Raw genomic sequence first — 21,854 nt, 5'->3', positions numbered from 1 at the left:
CAGATTCTCAAACAAATTTTTAAAGTCTATCGAATTGGCGCAGTAATGAAAGGAATTACTTTGTTGTTAACGTGTTTGGTGTATTGTTCGAATATCGGTCCGATACGTGCCAATTTACCGAAGGTATGCTTTGCGGGTTCATCTTGTGTGGTCGGTCGATTTATGAGCGGCTATGAGAGCTATTCATTTGAAGCTTTCTTGGGCATACCATACGCCAAACCACCCATCGACGATTTGAGATTTAGCGTAAGTAAGAAGCGTACGTCTCGAACAAGCAATGTCTGATTGCAACAGTATATTTATAATCTAATTAAAGAATCCTGAAAAAGCGGAACTATGGAATGGCACCTTATTAGCACAATATCCTAAGCCTGATTGCATACAACGTGATTATATCAATATATTAAAACCGATTAGCGGTTCAGAGGATTGCCTGTACTTGAACATATATCGCCCCTTGGTAACTAATATATATTCTTAAATTACCAAATTTTGTTCAACAAAATGTGTATTTTTGGCTGCAGCACAAAGCCGGTGGAAAATTGCCAGTAATGTTTTACATACACGGTGGTGGCTTTTTTAGCGGTTCACCAAGTCCTAGCAGTGTAGGACCCCAATATTTTATGGATACGAGTGATGTAATTCTAGTAGTGCCCGCCTACCGCTTGGGTCCATTTGGTAAGTGATAAAAGTTGTTTTGTTTGAAACCCGGTTTAAAAGCAAAGTAGATTATATTTCAGTATAACATTATATGTATAACTCAGAAACTATAAATAATAAAAACACCCTTTCAAAATTATTAGTAATATTAAACATCCATATAAAGTTAAGTGAATTGAAATTTTGGAAATCTGCTCACTTCTGAGATATTAAAAATTTTCGTGAGTGACTGAAATATTTTAAGCAATTGCCATTTTTTCAAGATATTTGGACATATCCAAGGGAATCTTATTATTAATGCTAATATTATTTGCATTATTCCTTTATTTTCAACAGGTTTCCTATCTACTAACGATGAAGAGATGACGGGAAATTTTGGACTTAAGGATCAGAAATTAGCTCTAAAATGGGTTAAAAACTACATTTCGGCTTTTGGCGGTGATCCCGACCGTGTGACTATTTTCGGTCATAGTGCTGGCGCTGCAGCAGTCCATTTACACTTAATGAATAACAATAAAGAGGGTAATTTATGAGACCATAAAGACGATACCAAGTATTGGAAGCACTGTTACCTCAACACATTTTCAGGTCTATTCAGTAACGCTATTATGATGAGTGGCGCCGCAAACTCACCATTCGCTTTGCCATTAAACGATCCTAGAGATCAAGTCGTTCAATTGGCTAAAGCTGCTGGTGTAATAGAAGCGGAGAGTCTAAGTTCCGCTGACCTAGTTCAAGCATTGCGATCAATCAAACCGAAAACCTTGCTACGAGCTGCCGATGATCTTAAAATTTGGGCTGAGCAACCAATTGTAATTTTCCGTCCGAATGTTGAAGATAAGTGCTGGAATGATGCATTTTTAACAAAGAACCCAAGAGAACCATATATACCGTTTGGAACGGACAATGATATACCTTGGATCGTTGGTAATGCACCTGCCAAGGGTGAGGGTTTGCCTATGGCACTTCGGTTGACAACAAATAAGAAATTGCGGAATGAGTTCAATAAAGAGTTTAGCAAAAGATTGAGCATTACATTGGATTTACCTCTTGTATGTGACACAGAAGATGTGATACAGTCATTGGTAAAAGAGTACATGGATGGTAACCGAGAATTGAATGATGAAACATTGGATGGCTTTTTGGAGGTAAATAAGTATAAAATATGGATGCACAAAAGTAATTATAATTAATTATTGTTTTCTTTTTAGCTTTTGGGAGACGCCTATTTCGTATACCCAACTTACAGGCTTTTAAATTATAATGCCGATTCTAACCGCACTGATTTTAGAGGAATAATAAATTTTGACTATCGCGGACCCTATTCGTATTCGAAAATATTTACAAAGAGCTTAAAAAATTTTGGCACTGCACACGTTGATGATTCGCTGTTCCTGTTTCAAGGGCCACGCGGAGTGTCGTATGGTTATTTAAAGAAGTCTCGTGAGGCAGCTTTGGTTAGACGCTATGTGAGGCTGTTTCAGTCTTTTGCCGAAAATGGGTGAGTGGGTCTAAAAATAAGTGTATGACTTAGTGTGATGTATCCTTTTTTCAGTTATTCAGATGAATTTGCTATCAGCGAAGAATGTAATGATTTAAATTTTCCGAAATGTGAATCTTTGTCGATTGTAAAGAATGATGAACCTTTCGAATCTGGTATACCGTGGAATATGGAACGAATGGCGTTTTGGGAATACCTATATGAAATTTGCCAGTTTTGAATGTATATATATACATATTTTGTATTTATATATACATATGTCCATGTATATACTTTCTTTTTGCAATAAAGCCGAAAATGAAGTCATACTAATACTTGACTGAGTTAAATCGGAATATGTAGAATACTTATTTATTTATTTTGTTCAAATTCATAGGGGCAAGTTATTCGTTTCTTAATTTAGCAAATCACTATTTGAAACTGAACTCAAATCACTCACATTTTCATTTCCAAATCAGATGAAGTCCCAATCGTTCTCTTCTATCAGCGCATCATAAATAAGTGTTCTGTGCTATATTAGCTTCATGACAGCGGAAATGCTTTGTTTCTTCTATATTCTATATTCTTTCTAAATTCCCCGAAAAATATGTGACTCACCTAACCCCTTTACATTGCTGTTAAAATTCTTAAGAAGTCCCATCGTGCGTGAAGTGATCTTTCACTGAACCTTGCAAAAATTGTGCGATTAAACCCGAAATACACCATATAGGTAATAACTAGAAATCAATTAGTTCCAAAATGTCTGAAACTCGAACGCAAGGTTTACGCAGTTAAGCCCTTTTAATTTATGCTTGTAGGAAATTGAGAGAGTTTTAACAATTAGGTAAACCAAGAACACAGGAGGACCTTCGGAAAAACGTGTTTGGCGGTGTTGCTTGGCTGTTCCTAAATTAACGCACACACGAGGACTTGACTTACCCCTACAGCGACTACTTTGTTTGTTTGTTTGACAAAACTATTAAAGGGGCCGCTTCTGAGAAGATCTTTTGCGTGAAGAGCTCTTATGGCAGACACCAGAGAACGTGAATTGAGCAATTTCCACGCGTGATACCAAAGTGAAACGTGACATGATGAAACGGCAATCTTACTGTTCAAATAATGCTATTCCTATTGGCAAACGCTGTACTTGCAATGCAAAAAAAAATGATTTTTTGAAATTTAGAAGTTGAAAAAATTAAGCTACAATAACCTCTAACTTCTTAGGGTTGTGTGCTAGGCTTACTAGTCTGACACGTGGCTACGAGCTTCACGTTTTCCTCGAAAATAACAATCGAAAATATAATTATCTGACTGTTAGTTAATGCAGTCGTACGCATACATATACATATGTAAATACAACACTGTGCTTGTGACCCATTTATTTACTAGTATTTGTTCGCATGCTCTTATCAACACCCGGTAGTCAAAAGGTGGGCGGCGTGAATGACGTTTCAATGAAATCGCGAATATGATTTCTTATTTTTACGCATATATGAATATTTATGTATACTATATTATTAAGAGCATATGTATGCATGTATGTGTGTATACGCTAAGTAGTATTTGCGCTTATATTGAATAAAAATGCGACATTGAAAAATTTTCAAGCTCACACGCGCACGCCCTCGAGTTGATTATGCGTGTAAATATATTTACATATATATGTATGTAAATAAATATCTATGTATGTTTGTAGACTTTAAAGGCATCAGGCGTTGGATTATCTGCGTTGCATTATCTGCAAGCAGGCATTGAAATTTGTATGCCTAAAAAAAGAAAGCCGACAAAGTCGCTGTTGCACAAATGCATACACGACTACTAAGCTGTTTAACAACGAGTTGGTGATCACAGAAGAATCGAAATGAAATACTTAAGTAAAGTGCAGTAAAGTTTATTTAAATGTAAAAGCGGTGCAAGCGCTTGTGCAACGATCATTCCGGTTCATTTTCAAGGACATGCCTTGCTGTTGCACGTGCGATGCGCTCATATTGATGCAACTTTTCTTTATTTAATCTTATGGGCTCATGCATACATGCATACATAGGTCTGTTTAGTAAGATCTCATCGGTTATATTATGCGTAGGTGCTATTGCAACTCAGCTATCCAATATGAAAGCTAAGTTGGTGCTGATATTGAGGTGTTAGTGTGTTTGGTTGTAACTTATAGTAAGAAGTTGTGTTTTAACATCATTAGACTATTTCTGGTGGAGTTATTTGAAGTCATTAGTTTTAATATTCTATTGATCATTTGTCGAAATCGGCAAGATCGGACAATTACTACACATCACATATGTATATCTCATACAAATGATTATTTAGATATTTAAATTTTCCGTTTTTAGACTCGTAGTCTTATAGGCGAAATGCTACATTCAATGATCCGTAAACGACGAAAAATCGACGCCCTCGAATGTATACAGGGTTTGTAATAGGACTGAGTCGATTTAAAAAAATTTATTGAACGAATCGTTAGAAAACTTTCAAAATAGTCTCCTTCTGCGTCGATGCAGCGCTGCCAGCGCGATTTCCAAGCATTGAAGGCGTCACGGAAGGCATTCTCCGGAATAGCCTTGAGAGCCGAGGTGCATGCTGCTTGGATTCCCTCTGTCGTCTCAAAATGCTCGGAAGATTGCTTCTTTGTCTCAGGATCATATTCAAAGAACCATGATTCGTCACCTGTGATTACGTTATTAAAACATTGGGGGTCACTTTCACACATGTTCAAATTTTCTTGGCACACTTCCACTCGCCGCAATTAAACGAATACTTAGTCGACGGTCTGAGTTCAAAACTTTGCGCACACAAGTCACAGTTTGTCAAAGTCGCAGGTCTCCCATCACGGTCTTAATCAGCGACCTCTTCCCGGCCCTCCAAAATGGCTTGGTGCCATCAAAACACACCACTTCTTGCTAAAGCAACATCTGGGTAAGTCTGCTTGATCATATCAAACGTCTCTGTCGCAGATTTACAGAGTTTCATACAGAATTTAATCGCGTATCTCTGCTCTAACGCTGCATTTTCGGCTTGCACCACTCACGGAAACACGTCAGTTCTATTACTTTCCGCACAAACCCTGTATAATGTAATACATATACTTACATATAGCACCTACATATATCTATATATACTACAAAGTAAAAGGCTGTACTTCTTGAGGTGGATAATCTTTATTTATACTAAACCATTGCGACGGCGTCTTAAGCAAATTATCTCGTTGCTTCAATTCTGCATCACTTTCTTCAGCTTAGTTCGTTGACTTTCTCCAGCAGTTATAACAATGTAAATAATTACCCATTTTGTCGAAAGGCTCAGTTTGTCATGACATTCGGTCACCAAAAGTTCATCTCAACAATTTGATGACTTCACATGTTGTAAAGCTTATTTGGCCGCCATTCAGGAAACATTTAGCCTTGGCTAATGGATATTGATGCCGGTGAATTACAAAAGATAGAATAATTTGACCACGGCCCTCATTTTGTCGTCTCCATTTGAGAAAATACACCACTATAACACATTTGAATACAAATCCGACCAGGCAATTGATTTTTGTGAATGGAAGCCTGGTGAACCGTAATAATGTCCGCACTGAAACTATAGCAACTTTGCCTACTTTAGTGCTCTTTAAGACAAAAATGGACAGAAAGCAATGAATTAAAAAAAAAAACTAAAAAAATGTTACTTCGGCTGCTCCGAAGCTAATATAAACTTCACAGGTGCATTTCTTTTAGTAACTATGTGTTCAGTTTGTATGGAAGCTATATCGTATAGTAATCCGATCCGAACAATTTTTTCGGAGATTATTTTATTACCTTAAACAGTAATCCATGTCAATTTTCGTGAAGATACCACGTCAAATGCGAGACTTTTCCATACAAGCCCGTGATTCCGATTGTTCGGTTTGTGTGGCAGCTATATGCTATAGTAAGCCGATATGAACAGTCACTCATACCAAATTCGTGAAGATATATCGTCAAATGTGAAAGTTTTCCATACAAGAACTTGATTCGATCGTTCAGTTTGTATGGCAGCTATATGTTATAGTAGTTCGATATCGACAGTTCCGACAATTGAGCAGCTTCTTGAAGAGAAAATGATGTTTGCAAAATTTCAAAACGATATCTTAAAAACTGAGGGACTAGTTTGTATATATACAGACAGACAGACAGACAGACAGACAGACAGACAGACAGACAGACAGACGGACAGACAGACAGACGGACATGGCTAAATCGACTCAGCTCAACATACTGATCATTTAAATATATGTATACCTTATAGGGTCTCCGACGCTTCCTTCTGGGTGTTACAAACTTCGTAGCAACCTTAATATACCCTGCTCAGGGTATAAAAAGAAAGAAAAAACTTAAATTTCTGTTGTACTGAAGCTAGAATACCTACAAGAACTTAATTTTAATTGTTCAGTTTCTATGGCAGCTTTATGATATATTTAGTAGTTCGATTTGGAAAATTTCTACAAATATTGTAGCGTTATCTTGAACTGATCGAGAAATAGAGAAGTTTTCCAGACAGAACTTGATTTTGATCGTTCAGTTTGTAGCGTGTAGTTTCTGGTAAGAAAAAAGGACGTCTGCAAAATTTCAGTTTGATTTCTTAAAAGCTGAGGGACGCTGATCGTTTATCTTGTGTATATATGTATATAAGGTGTTACGAACTTCGTGTCAAACTTATATCAGAACTCCTCACATTCCATAAAACGTCAGTTTTAATTGCGCTAGTTATGGAATAATCGTCATACCGCGACAGCGACGATATCGTATTGGTAGGGAAAGACCAGTGTGCTGGTCTAATGATATTACTACAAGAATATTGCAATCTAATTCACTCCCTACGAATTTCTTCTATTCTTATAATTTTTTCCCACATTATTATGCGCACCAAAGCTGCATATGCGAAGATAAGACATTTCATTTAAAATAATAGCGCATTTGATAGATCCATATATGTAAGTAATTAGAGAAACAAAAATACATGTTCATACAACCGCATTACACACTCATTTATCAAATATATTGGATTTATAGCGTGTTAATATCTTTAGTGGACATGTTTGTATCAAATAGGGTGGGTAATTTTGTTAAATTATTAAGTTCTCAGAAGACTCGAAAATCCAAATTTTGTTCAGCGATGAGGCCTCTTTCTGGGTCAATTGGTATGTAAACAAGCAAAAATTCCGCATTTGGGAAGAAATGTAACCTGAAGAGATTCAAGAGCCTTTCATCCAGAAAAAACAACGGTTTGGTGTGGTTTGCAGGCCGGTGGAATCATCGTTCCATATTTCTTCAAAAATGATATCGGTGAGAACGTAGCCGTCAGTGGCGACCTTATAACGCCATGATAACCGACTATTTGATGTCTGAAATTGAAGCTCGTGATCTCGGCGGCATTTGGTTTCTACAAGACGGTGCCACTTCCCGCACATCGCATCAATCAATGGACTTATTGAGAAAACACTTCAGTCAGCATTAATTTCACGTTTTGGGCTGGTCGATTAGCCACCAAGATTGCGTGATATCACACCGTTAAACTTTTTCCCGCTTAGATTCAGGCCTTTGAGCAAAACTTCACGCGCGTCATTCGCCTCTTATCAGTCAAAATGCTCGAATAAGTCATAAAAAATTGAACTCAACGCATCCGTTGAGATATAACGTAGCCACGGCCAACATTTGAAAGATATAATCTTCAAAAATAAATGCTAAAGTTTGTCTTTCGTACGATAATAAACGGTCCCCATTAAATTTGAAGTTTCTGGATCACCCTTATATGCTTTGATTTTGTGCTTAATACGTCACAAACTTTTCATGAGTCAGCTGTAAGAAGTTCATCATTAAATTTCTCTCTAATCTGATTCTTCAAATTGGTTTATATTAGTAACACAACGTAGAAATAAGAACATAAATTTTGGCTAACCACAAATGGGGAGCAATGCCAGAAACACTGAAGTTCTGCTGGTATGACAAAATTCTTCTCTGAAATATTTCTTAGCGACTAAAACATGACTTAAACAATGTTGCAGACATTTGTTGAATCATAACACAAAATACTAAGTAAATTTTTCTTTCTCAAAATTGTTATCTTCACGTTCTCACAGCTTTCCAAGCACTTATTTTAACAAGCCCACAGTGTTCGTAGGTCTTGAAGTTCACATTCCCGCGATAGCAGCGCATATCTAATTAGAATGGGTTATGCTGAAGACTACAAATGCCCTCACATACCCCACATTCATATCTGTAGAAAATAGTAACATATAAAAATCATCATATGTATGTAAGAAGACATTAAGAAATTTCTAAAGGCTTTACTATCACACTCCTTGTGCCACAGCGCGGCAGCGAGTGCTCACACTTATTGCCCCACTATATGTAACATAGCAGCGCATACTCGGTTATATGTGCCACAAATGGAGTTTAGCGATAATATGCGCTATGAGTTGCTACTGTCTGTAGCCCCCAATGCTTCATGCACACGAGCGCACACATATATCGTCGATCATGATTTCTGACCATGCGCTCCAGTGATAAAAGGCTCCAACGAAGCGAACAACTTTTCAGTAGGCAAATTGTGCCCGAATTAACTAGTTTACTTGTTGGAGCAGTTAATGATAACTCAAACTCGTGCAGCTATCGAATGCGCAGTGCTTTACATTTTTCTAATTGATTGGTGAATTGATTTAAGATAAGAGTGTACTGAAGTAATATTAGAAAGTGTTAATTTTAATATTTTTATAATTTTTTTAAAAGTGTAATCTATCTATCTTGTTATCGTACACGAGTTTGTCATTATGTTTACGTCTTACTTTGGACCAAAATATTGGCAAAATACTCACGAACAACGTTGACTTTGAAGGCACGTTTATTGATATGGAGATATTTGTGCAATCTTAAACAGTGTTTGGATTCATTTACTCTATAACTTCTAAAATTACTTAAATGTTCGTCCCTTACCATCTGATCAAATGTGACCTAATTTAATACAAATCTTTATTATCGGCTTCAAAATAGGTTCCTGAGCCATTACAAGTATGCCAACGCTCAATTGAATTTTCAACACATTTGTTATAAGTTTCGGTTAAGTTCAGTGCTTTCAGCGAATTATGTTTTTTCCGGCTTCGACTCATTTTTGGAGCATAATTCACTACATTGTCGTTCAGTTTCGAGGTCATGTTCCCAATCATAAACCCGCATCTCGTCACCAGTAAGGTTGGGTGTGATGAATGCTACCTTGTGAAGCATATCTTTTGTGACTCCTACTCGAGTTTGTTTTTGCAAAAGCTTCAGATCTTTTGATACGAGTCTAGTGTTGGCGCGCTTCATACTCAAAACATTAACCAAAATCTGTTGAGTCGATCTAAAAAAGATGTTTAGTTACTCTGCTAGCTCTCTGATGCCAACACGACGGCTTTCGAATATTGTTTCTTTAAATGTTTTGACATTATCCTCATTAGCAGAGGTGGATTAACGATTCGCATGAAGCAAGTTTTCGATGTAGTCTGTGTGCTTTATGCCACTCAAATACTCGTTTTCTTGATAAAGTGGACCCCAAAACACGTCTGCAACATTTTTAATGGATCCGCAGCCAATATTTCAATGGAGAAATAAAATGTTTAGGAAAATTGTTTGTTGTTAAACTTTTTTGACAAGGTAAAAATCGTAAGACAAACTTTCGCTTTTTAAACCAGCCATAACAGACCCTAATGAAGTAAAAACTTCACACGAACAATTTTTCTTTCGTTTTAGAAATTCGATTGAAATGCGCAATTTAAATGAACTTTTCCTTCTTCTGTATTGGCGTAGATCTGTTTGGCGTCAATTGGAGATTCCAAATGTAACCAGGTCCTTCTCCACCTGGTCTTTCTAACGGAGGGAGGTCTTCTCTTTCTGAGCTGGAGCGTTTTTATCCATTCGAACGACATGTTATATCTTAATTCGCTGAACTACGTCAATGTCGTCGTATATTTCGCACAGCTCATCGTTCCATCCAAATATGATCAGATGGTATGACTTTTGTGTCGAATCCTAAATGGTTAGAGATATTTTCGATTGACGGAGTTCCTTGGACGTGTTAATGTTCCGATTCTGCCCATTCATACAAGCATATCTATAATTCCAACCTACATAGATCTCTTTTTTTCGTACTTAGATCTATGGTTCGTACTTACTTTCAAATAGCAACTATATAGTAAAATATAAATATTAATAAACTATTCAACACTTTATCAGACTACTATCATCTACTGGGGTTTTCAGACGTTGGAGTTTTCTTGAACACTTGAATTTCTTGAGGTTAGACACGGATTGTTATGATAGACTTTAATAATGATAATAATGAACCTTTTGTAGAGTTTTATACAGAATTTTGCAAACTACCTATTGAAAGGTTAAAAAGCTTGCAAATTGTTCCCCTACGGTATAAAAAATATTACGAAAATTCTCAATACAGTACGTTTTAATTACTCGCGCTAATCTAGAGTAAATCGTCTTACTAGGATTTTCATGTTTTTTTTTGACTTACAGCACTTTATTGAGTAATTGTTCTCCAAAACTAAAGAGTTTCTAATTAAGAGCTGTTGTGTGTAGAGTTTCGGTGAATATTTTAAACTTTTCGCATCGTCAGGAAGATAATGCAACATGTTAAAATTATTATTAGTGGCGGAAAAAATGCTAGGGGCGATTCATAACCTAGAAATAAGTATAATTAAGAGATATCGTTTGTTGAAATCGCAAATATGCGGTGTTCCGGCGCTCAGTCCATCAATGCTTTCTCGAAAAGAACCAATATTTATACCCTGAACAGGGTATATTAAGTTTGTCACGAAGTTTGTAACACCCAGAAGGCAGCGTCGGAGACCATATAAAGTATATATATATAAATGATCAGTATGTTGAGCTGAGTCGATGTAACCATGTCCGTCTGTCTGTCTGTTCGTCCGTCTGTCTGTATATATACGAACTACTCCCTCAGTTTTTAAGATATCCCTATGAAATTTTGCAAACGTCATTTTCTTTTCAAGAAGCTGCTCATTTGTCGGATATGCCGATATCGGACCACTATAACATATAGCTGTCATATAAACTGAATGATCGGAATCAAGTTTTTGTATGGAAAACTTTCACATTTGACAAGGTATCTTCACAAAATTTGGTATAGATTATTTTCTAAGGCAACAATGTAATCTCCGAAGAAATTGTTCAGAAAAATTATGTATTAAATATAAATACGTACCTACATATGTATTTAAGAGTGAATTTGTGCAATAATCGCATTATATTTATAAAAATGTAATAAAAGTAATTAGTTACATGCAATTTTTCTAATAATCCAGTGTATAATTGTACGTATGTGCATTCCATGTAAAATATGCCTACATTTATTGCTTTTTCCACACTTATTTACACACTTGCATATCTCCATTGTTAATAGTTAAATTTACAACTCGTGTGCAATATAACTTTAATTGCAAGTACACGTGCATAACAAAGGTATTTCCATGGGGGATGGCAATTGTGATGAGCAAATAGTTTATAACGGAATATTAGAAAAACTTACAGTCATTGATTATTATTCAAGGTTTCGCTTTCTTTTCAACTATATGTATACAATTTTTTATAGTAGAGGGAAGCATAGAAAGCCGGAATGCGGAACTTTAATCCGCTAACCTAGCCTACTTCCAACTCAAGATTCTCTCACGGAGCCACCGATTTAGTATTACTTCGTGGAAGGAACAGCACATTTATGTCTCCTCTATTGTGCAGACTGACGAACGTCTAATCTGTAGAAAAGTCTTAGACGCTTTGCTAACAAATTTCCATTTCTCAGTCGACTGACACATGAGTGTAGTTAAATTATCCACCATAAAACTACCACCGAGTGTGGTTTTCAGTTTTTCCCTGGTATTTGAAAAGTGAGGGCAATAAAATAATACATGTTGAGAGTCTTCTATATACTCTGTACACGTCGGACACCCATGTCCACTTTTTTATTTAGGGCAGATGGAACTCCAGGTCCCCATGACATCTGTCTATCCACGAGTGGATGTCCGAAATAAGTCTGTGAGTCCAGCGCCCTTTGCATGAGGACTGCCACCGCTGCTGTGACATTTTGATGCTCTTGCTCCTTTCCCCTGTCTTTGCCGACATTATTTTAGGCGTCGATAGCTGATATAATCGAGTTCATCGGACTGGATGTCAATGGGTCCAATATTACTCACAGATACTTCAGCTGCGGGTGTGAGGAAATCTTGCACTCCCCTATGGTGAGCTCTATTTGTTCTTCCACATTCCTGGTGCTTATGGGTAAAACTTCCGTTCTGTGCTCAGCCCGTTCCAGACTCACAGAAGTGAACCATTGGCGTAGACCATTTAAGCACTTATTACTTTTCTTTCTTAGGTCGACTAATTCTGTAGCCACTGCTACCACCATGAGATCGTCAGCAAATGCTATTAGTTTCACGTCTTTTGGTTGCTGTCTTCTTAGCACTCCATACATGAGGTTCCACAATAGTGCGTTTAATACTGAGATAAATGTCATAAATCAGTCTTCTATTTTTAAAATAACTCCTTATAATGCTTAAAAGGTATTCAGGGGCGCGTATTTCATATAGGCCTTTGATTATATGTGCCCATTTTGCCGTGTTGGACGCATTCTTTACATCCAGGGGTAATCAAGTCATAGTACTTTTTGCCACTTACTTCTCGTATTGCGTCAATATTGGATATCTTTTTTATAAAGCCGAACTGTCTCTCTGATAATCTGCCGGCTTCCAGGATTGCTAGCTCCAAGCACTTTCGTATTACATTTTCGTACACTTTACCCATTGTGTTGAGCATACACAGAGATCGGTATGATGAAGGTTCTTCAGGTGGTTTCTTTGGTTTTGGGAGTTGAACCAAACACTGTAGTTTCCACGAGTCTACTAGTCTGGAAACACCTCTCATAAATATCTTATATATATTTATGTATGTATATATACATAAGTATGTAAGTAAACTAAATTTGAATACATCTTTCAATAGGTGGAAATATATTTATTTTCAAATACTATAGGGGATTATAATAAATACATAAACTAATCGATGTATCAAAATTATGACAAAGATCTTTATATGATCTTTTGTGCTAAAAGAAATGCACCCTTTGAGGCTACTATAGATTCGGTGCAGCCGAAGTTAATGTTTGTTTTTGTTTTATCTAACAACTATGTCAAAAATTGGTGAAAATCGCACAATCAATGATCCTCATTTCAAGATCGATATCTTGTCGTACTAAACGACGTGCAACTCAACTTCGCGGGGAGTCTCTCCCAAACACTTGTAAAATAATGCACGCGCCGACATCCGAATACTTTATTATTATAACATATCACTACTGTTTGAATTAGTAATTCTTATTGCATTTCCGCAATAAATTGCCGTAATAAAAATAATTAATAATATTTCTCAGTCAACATTGCAATTGAAACTTGATCGACTCTGTCGCACAGTGGGTTTAACTCATAAAGCTGACGTTGAAAACTTTTTTGATATCAAATTTACTGAACTATGTATTGATGAAGAATTTGTAGCAATGTTGAAAAAAAAACTACACAATATTTTAAAATATAAACAACTGTTGCCTGTTTAGTCTGGATAGAATATTGTAAAAATTATTAGTCTTGAGCTGCTGTAAGGGATAATTGCATAATATTCCTCTCCTTGTCCATAAACAGAGGTAATATTTGATGGTGATCAATAGATAATGTCAAATCTATGAGTTAATACTGTTGAATCACGAAAAAGGAAGACTCTTTTAAGATTATAAATAGAAAAAACTAGATTACCTCTTTAAATGTTGGCCGGGGCTACGTCTCAGATGGTCCATCCGTTGAGTTCAATTTTCGATGTCTCATTTTTCGACTGCTAACAGGCGAATGACAAGCGTAATGTTTTGCCCCAAGGCCTAAATCCAAGCGGGATTGTGCACATATACTTTAGACTTTACATATCAGCACAGAAAAAAATCTAACGGTGTGATATCACATGATCTTGGTGGTCAATCGACCGGCCTAAAACGTAAATTATCTGATCATCGAAGTGTTCTCTGAATAAATCCCTTGATTGATGCAATGTGTGGGAAGGGGAGCCTTGTTGAAACCAAATATCGCCAAGATCACCAGCTTCAATTTCAGGCATCAAATAATTGGTTATCATGGCGCGATAACAGTCGCCATTGACGGTTACGTTTTCACCGGCATCATATGGGCCGATGATTCCATCGGCTGCCAAACCAAACCAAATCGTTGTTTTTTCTGTACGAAATGGCAGCTCTTGAATTTCTTCAGGTTGCTCTCATCCCAAACTCGGAAATTTTGCTTGTTTACATATTGAGCCAGAAATGGGTCTCATCGCTGTACAGAATTTGGCTCAAAAACGTCGGATTTTCTTGAAACTTTTCAAGAGCCCATAGAGCGAAGCGATGTCACTTGGGAAGGTTGAGCGGGTTCTTAGACAGGCTGTATTTTGTACGCTTACAATTTAAGATATCGGCAAAAAGTGCACCAAGTCGTTCCATACGTCAGTCCAAGTTGCTGCGATCGGCGTGGATCGACTCTCCACCATTTTTGAGTAATAAACGAGCCAGAAGTGATCACTGTTTAAAGAAAGTGCAGCGCTTCATGTAAGCGCCTAAGTAAATTATTTAAGCGCCTAATGAGAGAAGGAAAAATAAATAATTAATCATAAATCTAACTAATTCTCTATAAACTGTAATTTTATCGCTTGATTATTATAAATACTTTTTTTGTAATACAAATTACATTAATGCCGTATGTAGGCCCGTGGTGCGCTTATGATTATTAAAAAAATTCTAATAAATCCTGGAAAAGTACTTTGTCGACAACACTTCATACTTAATTATACATACAAGTCTATATGTTATATTAGAACTTATAGTACACGTACACTCATATTCGGTATTTGGTCACTAGCTGAAGAGGCTATTCATTGTTGTCGCCGGTATTGTCGATATACTATATTTCATTGCTATTATTTCTCTATCGGTCTCACTACTGTTGGCGGCAATCAAAAATTCAGTCAAATCGGCGAGTTCTTAAATCAGAAGTGTTTGGCCCGTCAGAGTAGACGGTTGTTCTATAAGAGCTTCAAGTGTAAAGTTATTCGGTGCAATTGGAGTTAAATCGGTATGAAGGAAAACAATATATTTATATGTAAATTGAATTAAAAGCTAAAAACAAGTGCAAAGTGTGCTCTGTGTACTTTTACTAAAAAATGATTGAAACTAGAAAATGGTGCAACAAATTTAACTTATATACTTTGTATTGGCTCAGCTATAGTTATTAAACTTTCATTATGTGAAAAAACAAATTTTAACGATTCTTATGCAATTAACTTAACTTTTTCTGAGGTTAGATTGATAACTAAGTAAGCAAAAAAGAAAATAAAAATGTCATTTGTTAGGTTTGATATTGTGGCTTAATATTTAGAGCCAGTATACTCAAGGAACTCGGGGACCATGGGTATTCACAAAGTGTTAATGTCAAGAGTAGAAGTTACACTACGCAGAATCTAGGCTCGAAATCATTACATAACAAGTACAAAGCAAGTTTTATCTAAGAGCGGTTTTCCCTCAGCAGTCAATTGTAAATTACTTTGCGTATTTTGGCCTTGCAGAGTCGGCTTGAGATTACTTCTAGAAGAGCAAACAATAGTAAGACTTTGTTGATAATTTTAAAATTCTTCATCTATTCTTCCAAAAATATGTCGTTCTTTTCAAAGTAGTTCTCTTTGGCTCTAGTATACTTGTACCAACGTTAGTTTCCGGGTCATCGGGTCATAGCATATATCCAAGACTCATCGTCAGTAATAATACGTTTCATGACATCCTGGTAATCGGAAAGCATTATTTCCCAGACGTTAACTTGACGCCGTTTTCGAAAAAATTGAATAATTTTGGAACCAATAATGCTTTCACTTTTCTTAGGCCCATATGATCTCTCAAAATGGTTTTTACTGATCCTTCTAATATGCCAACGATGCACCAATCCATTTATTTTATTGACGTGTTGATCATCAGTTGATGTTGATGACTTCACTGGACGTCCAGTCACGTCCAGTGATTTGTCGTCAAGAGTTCTTGACCCTCTTTGAATAAGTTTCACCGAATTTCTTTTCCAACTTTATGAAAGTTTCGGTACCAGAAATTTGATTCAGCTACAAAATTTAATGGAACTTCTTTATGTACTTCAGAAAGACAAGGGTATACTAAACACTTTGATTATTTTAATGTAACATTTGGCATAGATGTCACTGACAGTCATATAAACCTAGAAAAAAAATATTTCGACAAATCGGTTCTCGGACTAAATATAAATTAAAATTCTTACTAAGTTTTGCTCACAGTAGTATTAGTATTATTTATATATTTTATTATTTATATATTGATTTATACCAAGTCGCATACGGCTAATGACGATGAACTCAGTCCATTATCTAACTGAAATGTAAGTGCCAATTGAAGAAAAACCTAATTTTAGTTAAACATATTTCATTCATTCATATTCATATTTATGAATGAGTTTCGTAAATAGATATTTTTCATAAACACCTGTTCACAAATCGTTCCGAGTAATCGCAGACTAATCAATGACGGAAATTTCCGAGTATATCGTGTTACAAATACAGTGAACAATATGTCGAAATAGCATGCTAATAATAACAACTAAGGAAGGGCAGGGTTCGGCTGTGATGGAATATTTTGTACCCTTACAATTTGCAATGGTCAAAGCCGAGAATATCTCGTGAATCCATGAAAATATGTGAATTTCGGTAGTTAACTAAGGTTAATAGTTAAATAATGTGTTTTCATTTTATTTTGTTAAGAAATCTTAATTATTGAAAGATGTAAATGGTTTAAAGTCAACCTGAAAGTTTGAAATAAAGTTAACTCAGAGCATAGGAAATACGAGTATTGAATATGTAACTCTCTTAATTTTAGATGACACGTACAACAGTTGGGTGAATAAAGCCATTATACTCTATAGTAACAGGTTGCAAGAGTATAAAAATTGAAAATGGCACGCAGCGTATTTGCTAATTGTTAAAAAACGTGGGAGGATTTTAAAATATAAATGATTTATGTATATTTCAAAGTATTTCCGCTTATCTGACGTAGAAAACGAGCAACTATTTTCAGATCTAAATCTTAAAATAGCTCTGCGTAAGCAAATAATATGCAAAAAGGACACTATTTGTAGAATGCAAACACAAAAAAACATGTTGACTAAAAAATATAAGAATCATGAATGACTTTTTACAAAATACAATTTTGATCAATGAGAGATTTCTCTATAAAAATTTGATAGACAAATGCGCAAACTATTTAGAAATCATTAAAATTAAAAGATATAATTTTTCTTACAGCTTAGCGAAAGTGACTTGCCATATATTTGACGGCAAGAGAGCTCTTGAGACAAAAAAAGAGACAAAAACAATAAACAATACCGTTCGGTCTAGACGAACTTGCAGACGCGATCTCGGCGACAATATCGCTTGGGGTGGCGAAGTGAAGTGCGGCTGAGGCTCACAAGTTTCAACAACAAAAATCAAAACAAATCACTCTAAAAGAAAAAAAACAAAACATCATGGCTGCTTCATTAGCAAGAACAGAGGTGTCACTGCCACCGAATATCACGCTCTTGCCCACCATACCTCGTCCATCAAAATTATGGCAGACAATCTTCATGATCTCCATCCTTATAACAATGATATGTAGTCAAACAACAATAACAGCATTGGCGCACACGCCATCCACCGAAGCACCGTTGTTTATGCAGCATTCGGTTTTGCCGAAAGTTTGCCTATACGAAATGGGTTGCTTGCAGGGCAAACATATGCCTGGTTTAGGTGCGCACAATTTCGAGGCATTTCTGGGCATACCGTACGCTTTGCCGCCAGTGGGTGAGCGTCGCTTTGCGGTGCGTAGAAATAATTTGAAATTTAGTAATAATCATTTTAATGACGTTACTTGACTTTTGCAGATTCCCAAAGCATTTCCACGTTGGTGGGGTATTTTGGACGCGACCGCGCCGAAGCAGAATTGTGTGCAAAAGAATTACATACTACCGAATCCGGTGGTGGAAGGCGTCGAAGATTGCCTTTACTTGAATATCTACAGACCAATGGTAAGTAAGTACGCCCGAGAAGCGGGAATTTACAGGTTGCGCTGATATTTCATAACAGGTTCTCATATAATTTAGACACATTGTTGGTGAATTGTTTCAAAAACATGATGGAGGGTTAGGGAAAATTTTCGCAAAATAAGAGTTTGATGCGTTAGCTACTAATGTGGTTATGACGGGTATAAATTAAGTTTCAGAAAGCATATGCTTTAGTTTCGTCAGTGCAACCTTGTATTCCATTACTTTAAGGTTAGCGAAGTTTAATTTGAAGCACAAGTTATTCCATAAAATTAAATATCTTCCCGATAGACAGACGCCAAACAGTTACTGCCCGTTATGGTTTATATACATGGTGGCGGCTGGTTTAGTGGCAGTGCCAGTCCACTATTACATGGTCCCGAATATATTATGGAAACCAAAGAGGTCATCTTGGTATCCATCGCTTATAGATTAGGACCTTTTGGTGAGTATGAAGCTTTCTTACTTACTAATCTAGAACTTTCTTTTCAATTATTTATGATTTCTGCTGAATTTTTTTTACTTTAGGCTTTCTCTCAACCGACGATGCCAATATGCCCGGCAATCTGGGTCTTAAAGATCAAAATTTGGCGCTGCGTTGGATTAAACTCAATATCGGCGCTTTTGGCGGCGATCCGGAGAAGGTAACCATATTTGGACAAAGCGCTGGTGCCATTTCTGTGCACCTACACATGCTGAGTCGTCAATCCGAAGGTAAGTACACGAATGCTGCTTACCGGATTCGGTTCATTATATAATAAGAAAAATCATTTTCGTTTAAATTTTCAGGTCTCTTTCGTAGCGCTATCACAATGAGCGGCACCGCAAATGTACCATTTGCCATTAATGACTCACCGCTGCAACAGACACGTGACATCGCAAGGTTTTGTAATATCAGTAATGTGGAAGAGCTGAGCACCGCTAAACTCGCACGCGCTTTACGTGCGTTGAACGCCGAGGACATAATTAATGCGGGAGATAAACTCAAATATTGGAATGTGGATCCCATGACGAATTTCCGTCCAATCGTGGAGAAGCACGGCGACGGACATGCATTTCTTACGCAACACCCTGTGAAAATAATGAAAGAGGGTAAATACACGCCTGTGCCATGGCTGAATGGTGGCGTTCCAGGCGAGGGGGCAGTCCGTGTGTTCTCCATCTTAGCCAATGAAACGCTAAGACAGCAATTCAATGCGAACTTTCACGAGCTGTTCGAAAAATTGCTCGAGCTTCCAGCGCATTTTACGCGCACGCAGTTGACAGCAAAAACGCAGCTGGTCATCGATGAGTACTTTGGTGGTCGTCCAGTAATCGACAATACAACCGCGCAGGGTTTCCTTGACGTGAGTGTTTGAGCTTGTCTATTACTAAGAAGGGATTTGAAAAAGTTATTTGTGTTTTTGGTACAGTGCATCAGCGATCGCGGCTTTCATCATCCCTACTACAATGCCATCCGTGCTTATGTGCATACAGTCGATGTGAAAAAGTATCCGGTCTATTTGTATAAGCTCAGTTACAAAGGTCAACATAGCTTTACCAGCATTTATACGGGTGGCGTACCAATCGGTGAATTTGGTGCCGTACATTGTGATGATCTAATTTATACCTTCCGTGCGCCTGTGATATTTGCCGATTTCAAGCAGAGCTCGGCAGATGCATCTCTAGCCACGTATTTTACCAGGAATCTTGTTCATTTCGCCAAATATGGGTGAGTTGTACTTTGAGAATAATGTAGGTTTTTTTCAAGTGGTGGGGGTGGATCTTATTTTAGATCTTAATTTCGGAGTCGCTTATAACCATAACTTGAAGAGATCAGTTTTCTTATTTTCATGGGGGCTGTTTTTTACGTGGTTGATCTCGAATCCATTGCACAACCGTGAGGAGCGATTTTTCACCTTTTCATTAAAGCTCGCCTTCAAACGGATGTTTTTTGGCTACTCAGGGGATACTTGGTCAACGATCGGAAGTCGTGAGCTGCTGGTCAAATGTATGTTAAAGAATCGTTTCTGGCCACTCCCAAGTGAATGGAGAACTTTCCTTTCCCGCAGTATTTGCCGGGAGAAGCAGAGGAACAGGAAGACCTCCACTCCGTGGGAAAGACCAGGTGGCGAAGGACCTGGCTGCACTTGAAATCTCAAATTGACGCCAACCAGCGAAAAGGAAGAACGACTGAAGCACTGTTGTCAACTTGGCTATAACCGCGTAAGCGGTGACGCCAATAAAGAAGAAGAAGTAGATGAAGAGATGAGGAAGCTCAAAAGTAAACTGGCTGTATATAGAAACATTTTACCTTAGTTGCACTGCATTTTCACAAATGTTGGTAACCCTCATATTTTGGTACAAATTGAACACCATGAGCTTGAATGCTTTACGGTTCTGAGCCCATCGAGTTCCCTAGTTGACTTCCTTGAAAGCATATTTCTCAAAGACTATGTTATTATTTTTGTATATACCTATGAATTATTACATGCCCCTCTTTTACTTCCAGCAAACCGTTGAATGTAGACGCCTTAAAACCATGTACGGCCGCTACATTTGACCAGAAATCGGATGCAATTTGTGATTATCAAGAATTTTCGAATTCTGGCAATGATTCTTTCAAAACTTCCACAAACAACAAGTTTCACGTGAAGCGTGCAAAACTATGGAATGCGATTTTAGAAATAGATGATTAGACTGAGGTTCGTTAGAGCATTTATTTATAGAATTTACTAAGTTTTAATGTAGTATCTTGAAAAAAGTGAGCACAAAACTCGCACAAACTGAGATTTTAGTATTAGCATTTAGATTTTTTATTGAGCATTTACATTTGGTATATATATATATTTATATAGTTTTTAATGTCATAGTAGATTTTATAGAAAAATAATAATTATTCTAACTTAATTATATAGCATTAAGTTTAAGATTATACATAATTACTATATATATGGGTATTTATTAGCTCTGATGATTTTTTCGTATAATACTTGTAAGTTCCTCTTTTGTTTTTTAAATATTATAATTTGTACATTCAGTACTCTACAATTACCGATATATTTTATTGTAATAAAGAGTGTCTAATAAAAAAATTGCAAAATAAAGCTGCCAAAGTTCATAAAGTTAAAAATATTGCAAGTTTTAGTGTTACGGAAAAACCTGCGAAATTTGACCCGAGCTGATCCATTTTTTTGTTCGTGTGAAGTTTGATCTTTATGTTTTTTGTATGTCATTTAAGGTGTGTTTGGCAGCTCTTTGGTTTTGAAGCGATTTTTAAAATGAAAAAAATTTAACAACGAGTTTTGTTGAACTTTTATTCAATGGAATCACAGCTAAGAAATCGTTGAAAATATTGCAGAAATGTTTTGGGGAGTTTACTTTATCACGAACATAAGTAGTACATATTTCAGTTGCACAAAGCATTCAGTAAAGTTCGTGAATGTCTCATCCACCTTTGTTAATGACGATACCATCTAAGAAGTTAAAGAAATAGTGCTTGGAAATCTTCTTGTGGAAGATAATGGA

General features: G+C 36.7%; 2 protein-coding genes across 2 annotated transcripts in view; both read left to right on the top strand.

The window, feature by feature from the left end:
- The window catches only part of LOC126757644 (uncharacterized), a 44,319-nt gene extending 23,182 nt beyond the window's left edge, over nucleotides 1-21,137 (top strand). Inside the window, exons 8-20 of the mRNA XM_050471711.1 lie at nucleotides 124-246; nucleotides 317-460; nucleotides 525-678; nucleotides 997-1,182; nucleotides 1,249-1,808; nucleotides 1,872-2,161; nucleotides 17,717-18,125; nucleotides 18,189-18,332; nucleotides 18,639-18,792; nucleotides 18,876-19,061; nucleotides 19,137-19,693; nucleotides 19,760-20,058; nucleotides 20,839-21,137. Coding sequence (XP_050327668.1) covers nucleotides 124-246; nucleotides 317-460; nucleotides 525-678; nucleotides 997-1,182; nucleotides 1,249-1,808; nucleotides 1,872-2,161; nucleotides 17,717-18,125; nucleotides 18,189-18,332; nucleotides 18,639-18,792; nucleotides 18,876-19,061; nucleotides 19,137-19,693; nucleotides 19,760-20,058; nucleotides 20,839-21,025 — 3,393 coding nt within the window. The 3' untranslated portion in view covers nucleotides 21,026-21,137. The remainder of the gene's footprint in view (nucleotides 1-123; nucleotides 247-316; nucleotides 461-524; nucleotides 679-996; nucleotides 1,183-1,248; nucleotides 1,809-1,871; nucleotides 2,162-17,716; nucleotides 18,126-18,188; nucleotides 18,333-18,638; nucleotides 18,793-18,875; nucleotides 19,062-19,136; nucleotides 19,694-19,759; nucleotides 20,059-20,838) is intronic.
- On the top strand, nucleotides 2-2,473 carry LOC126754744 (juvenile hormone esterase-like). The gene is made up of 7 exons (XM_050466822.1): nucleotides 2-246; nucleotides 317-460; nucleotides 525-678; nucleotides 997-1,182; nucleotides 1,249-1,808; nucleotides 1,872-2,161; nucleotides 2,216-2,473. The coding sequence occupies exons 1-7, from the start codon at nucleotides 46-48 to the stop codon at nucleotides 2,379-2,381; spliced, it is 1,701 nt and encodes a 566-aa protein (XP_050322779.1). The 5' UTR covers nucleotides 2-45; the 3' UTR covers nucleotides 2,382-2,473.
- Nucleotides 21,138-21,854: the final 717 nt, after the last annotated feature.

This window comes from Bactrocera neohumeralis, chromosome 4 (genome assembly GCF_024586455.1).
Source record: "Bactrocera neohumeralis isolate Rockhampton chromosome 4, APGP_CSIRO_Bneo_wtdbg2-racon-allhic-juicebox.fasta_v2, whole genome shotgun sequence".
Lineage (NCBI taxonomy): Eukaryota > Metazoa > Arthropoda > Insecta > Diptera > Tephritidae > Bactrocera > Bactrocera neohumeralis.
The sequence above is the reverse complement of the archived record's forward strand: the minus strand, read 5'-3'. Positions and strand labels throughout refer to the sequence as shown.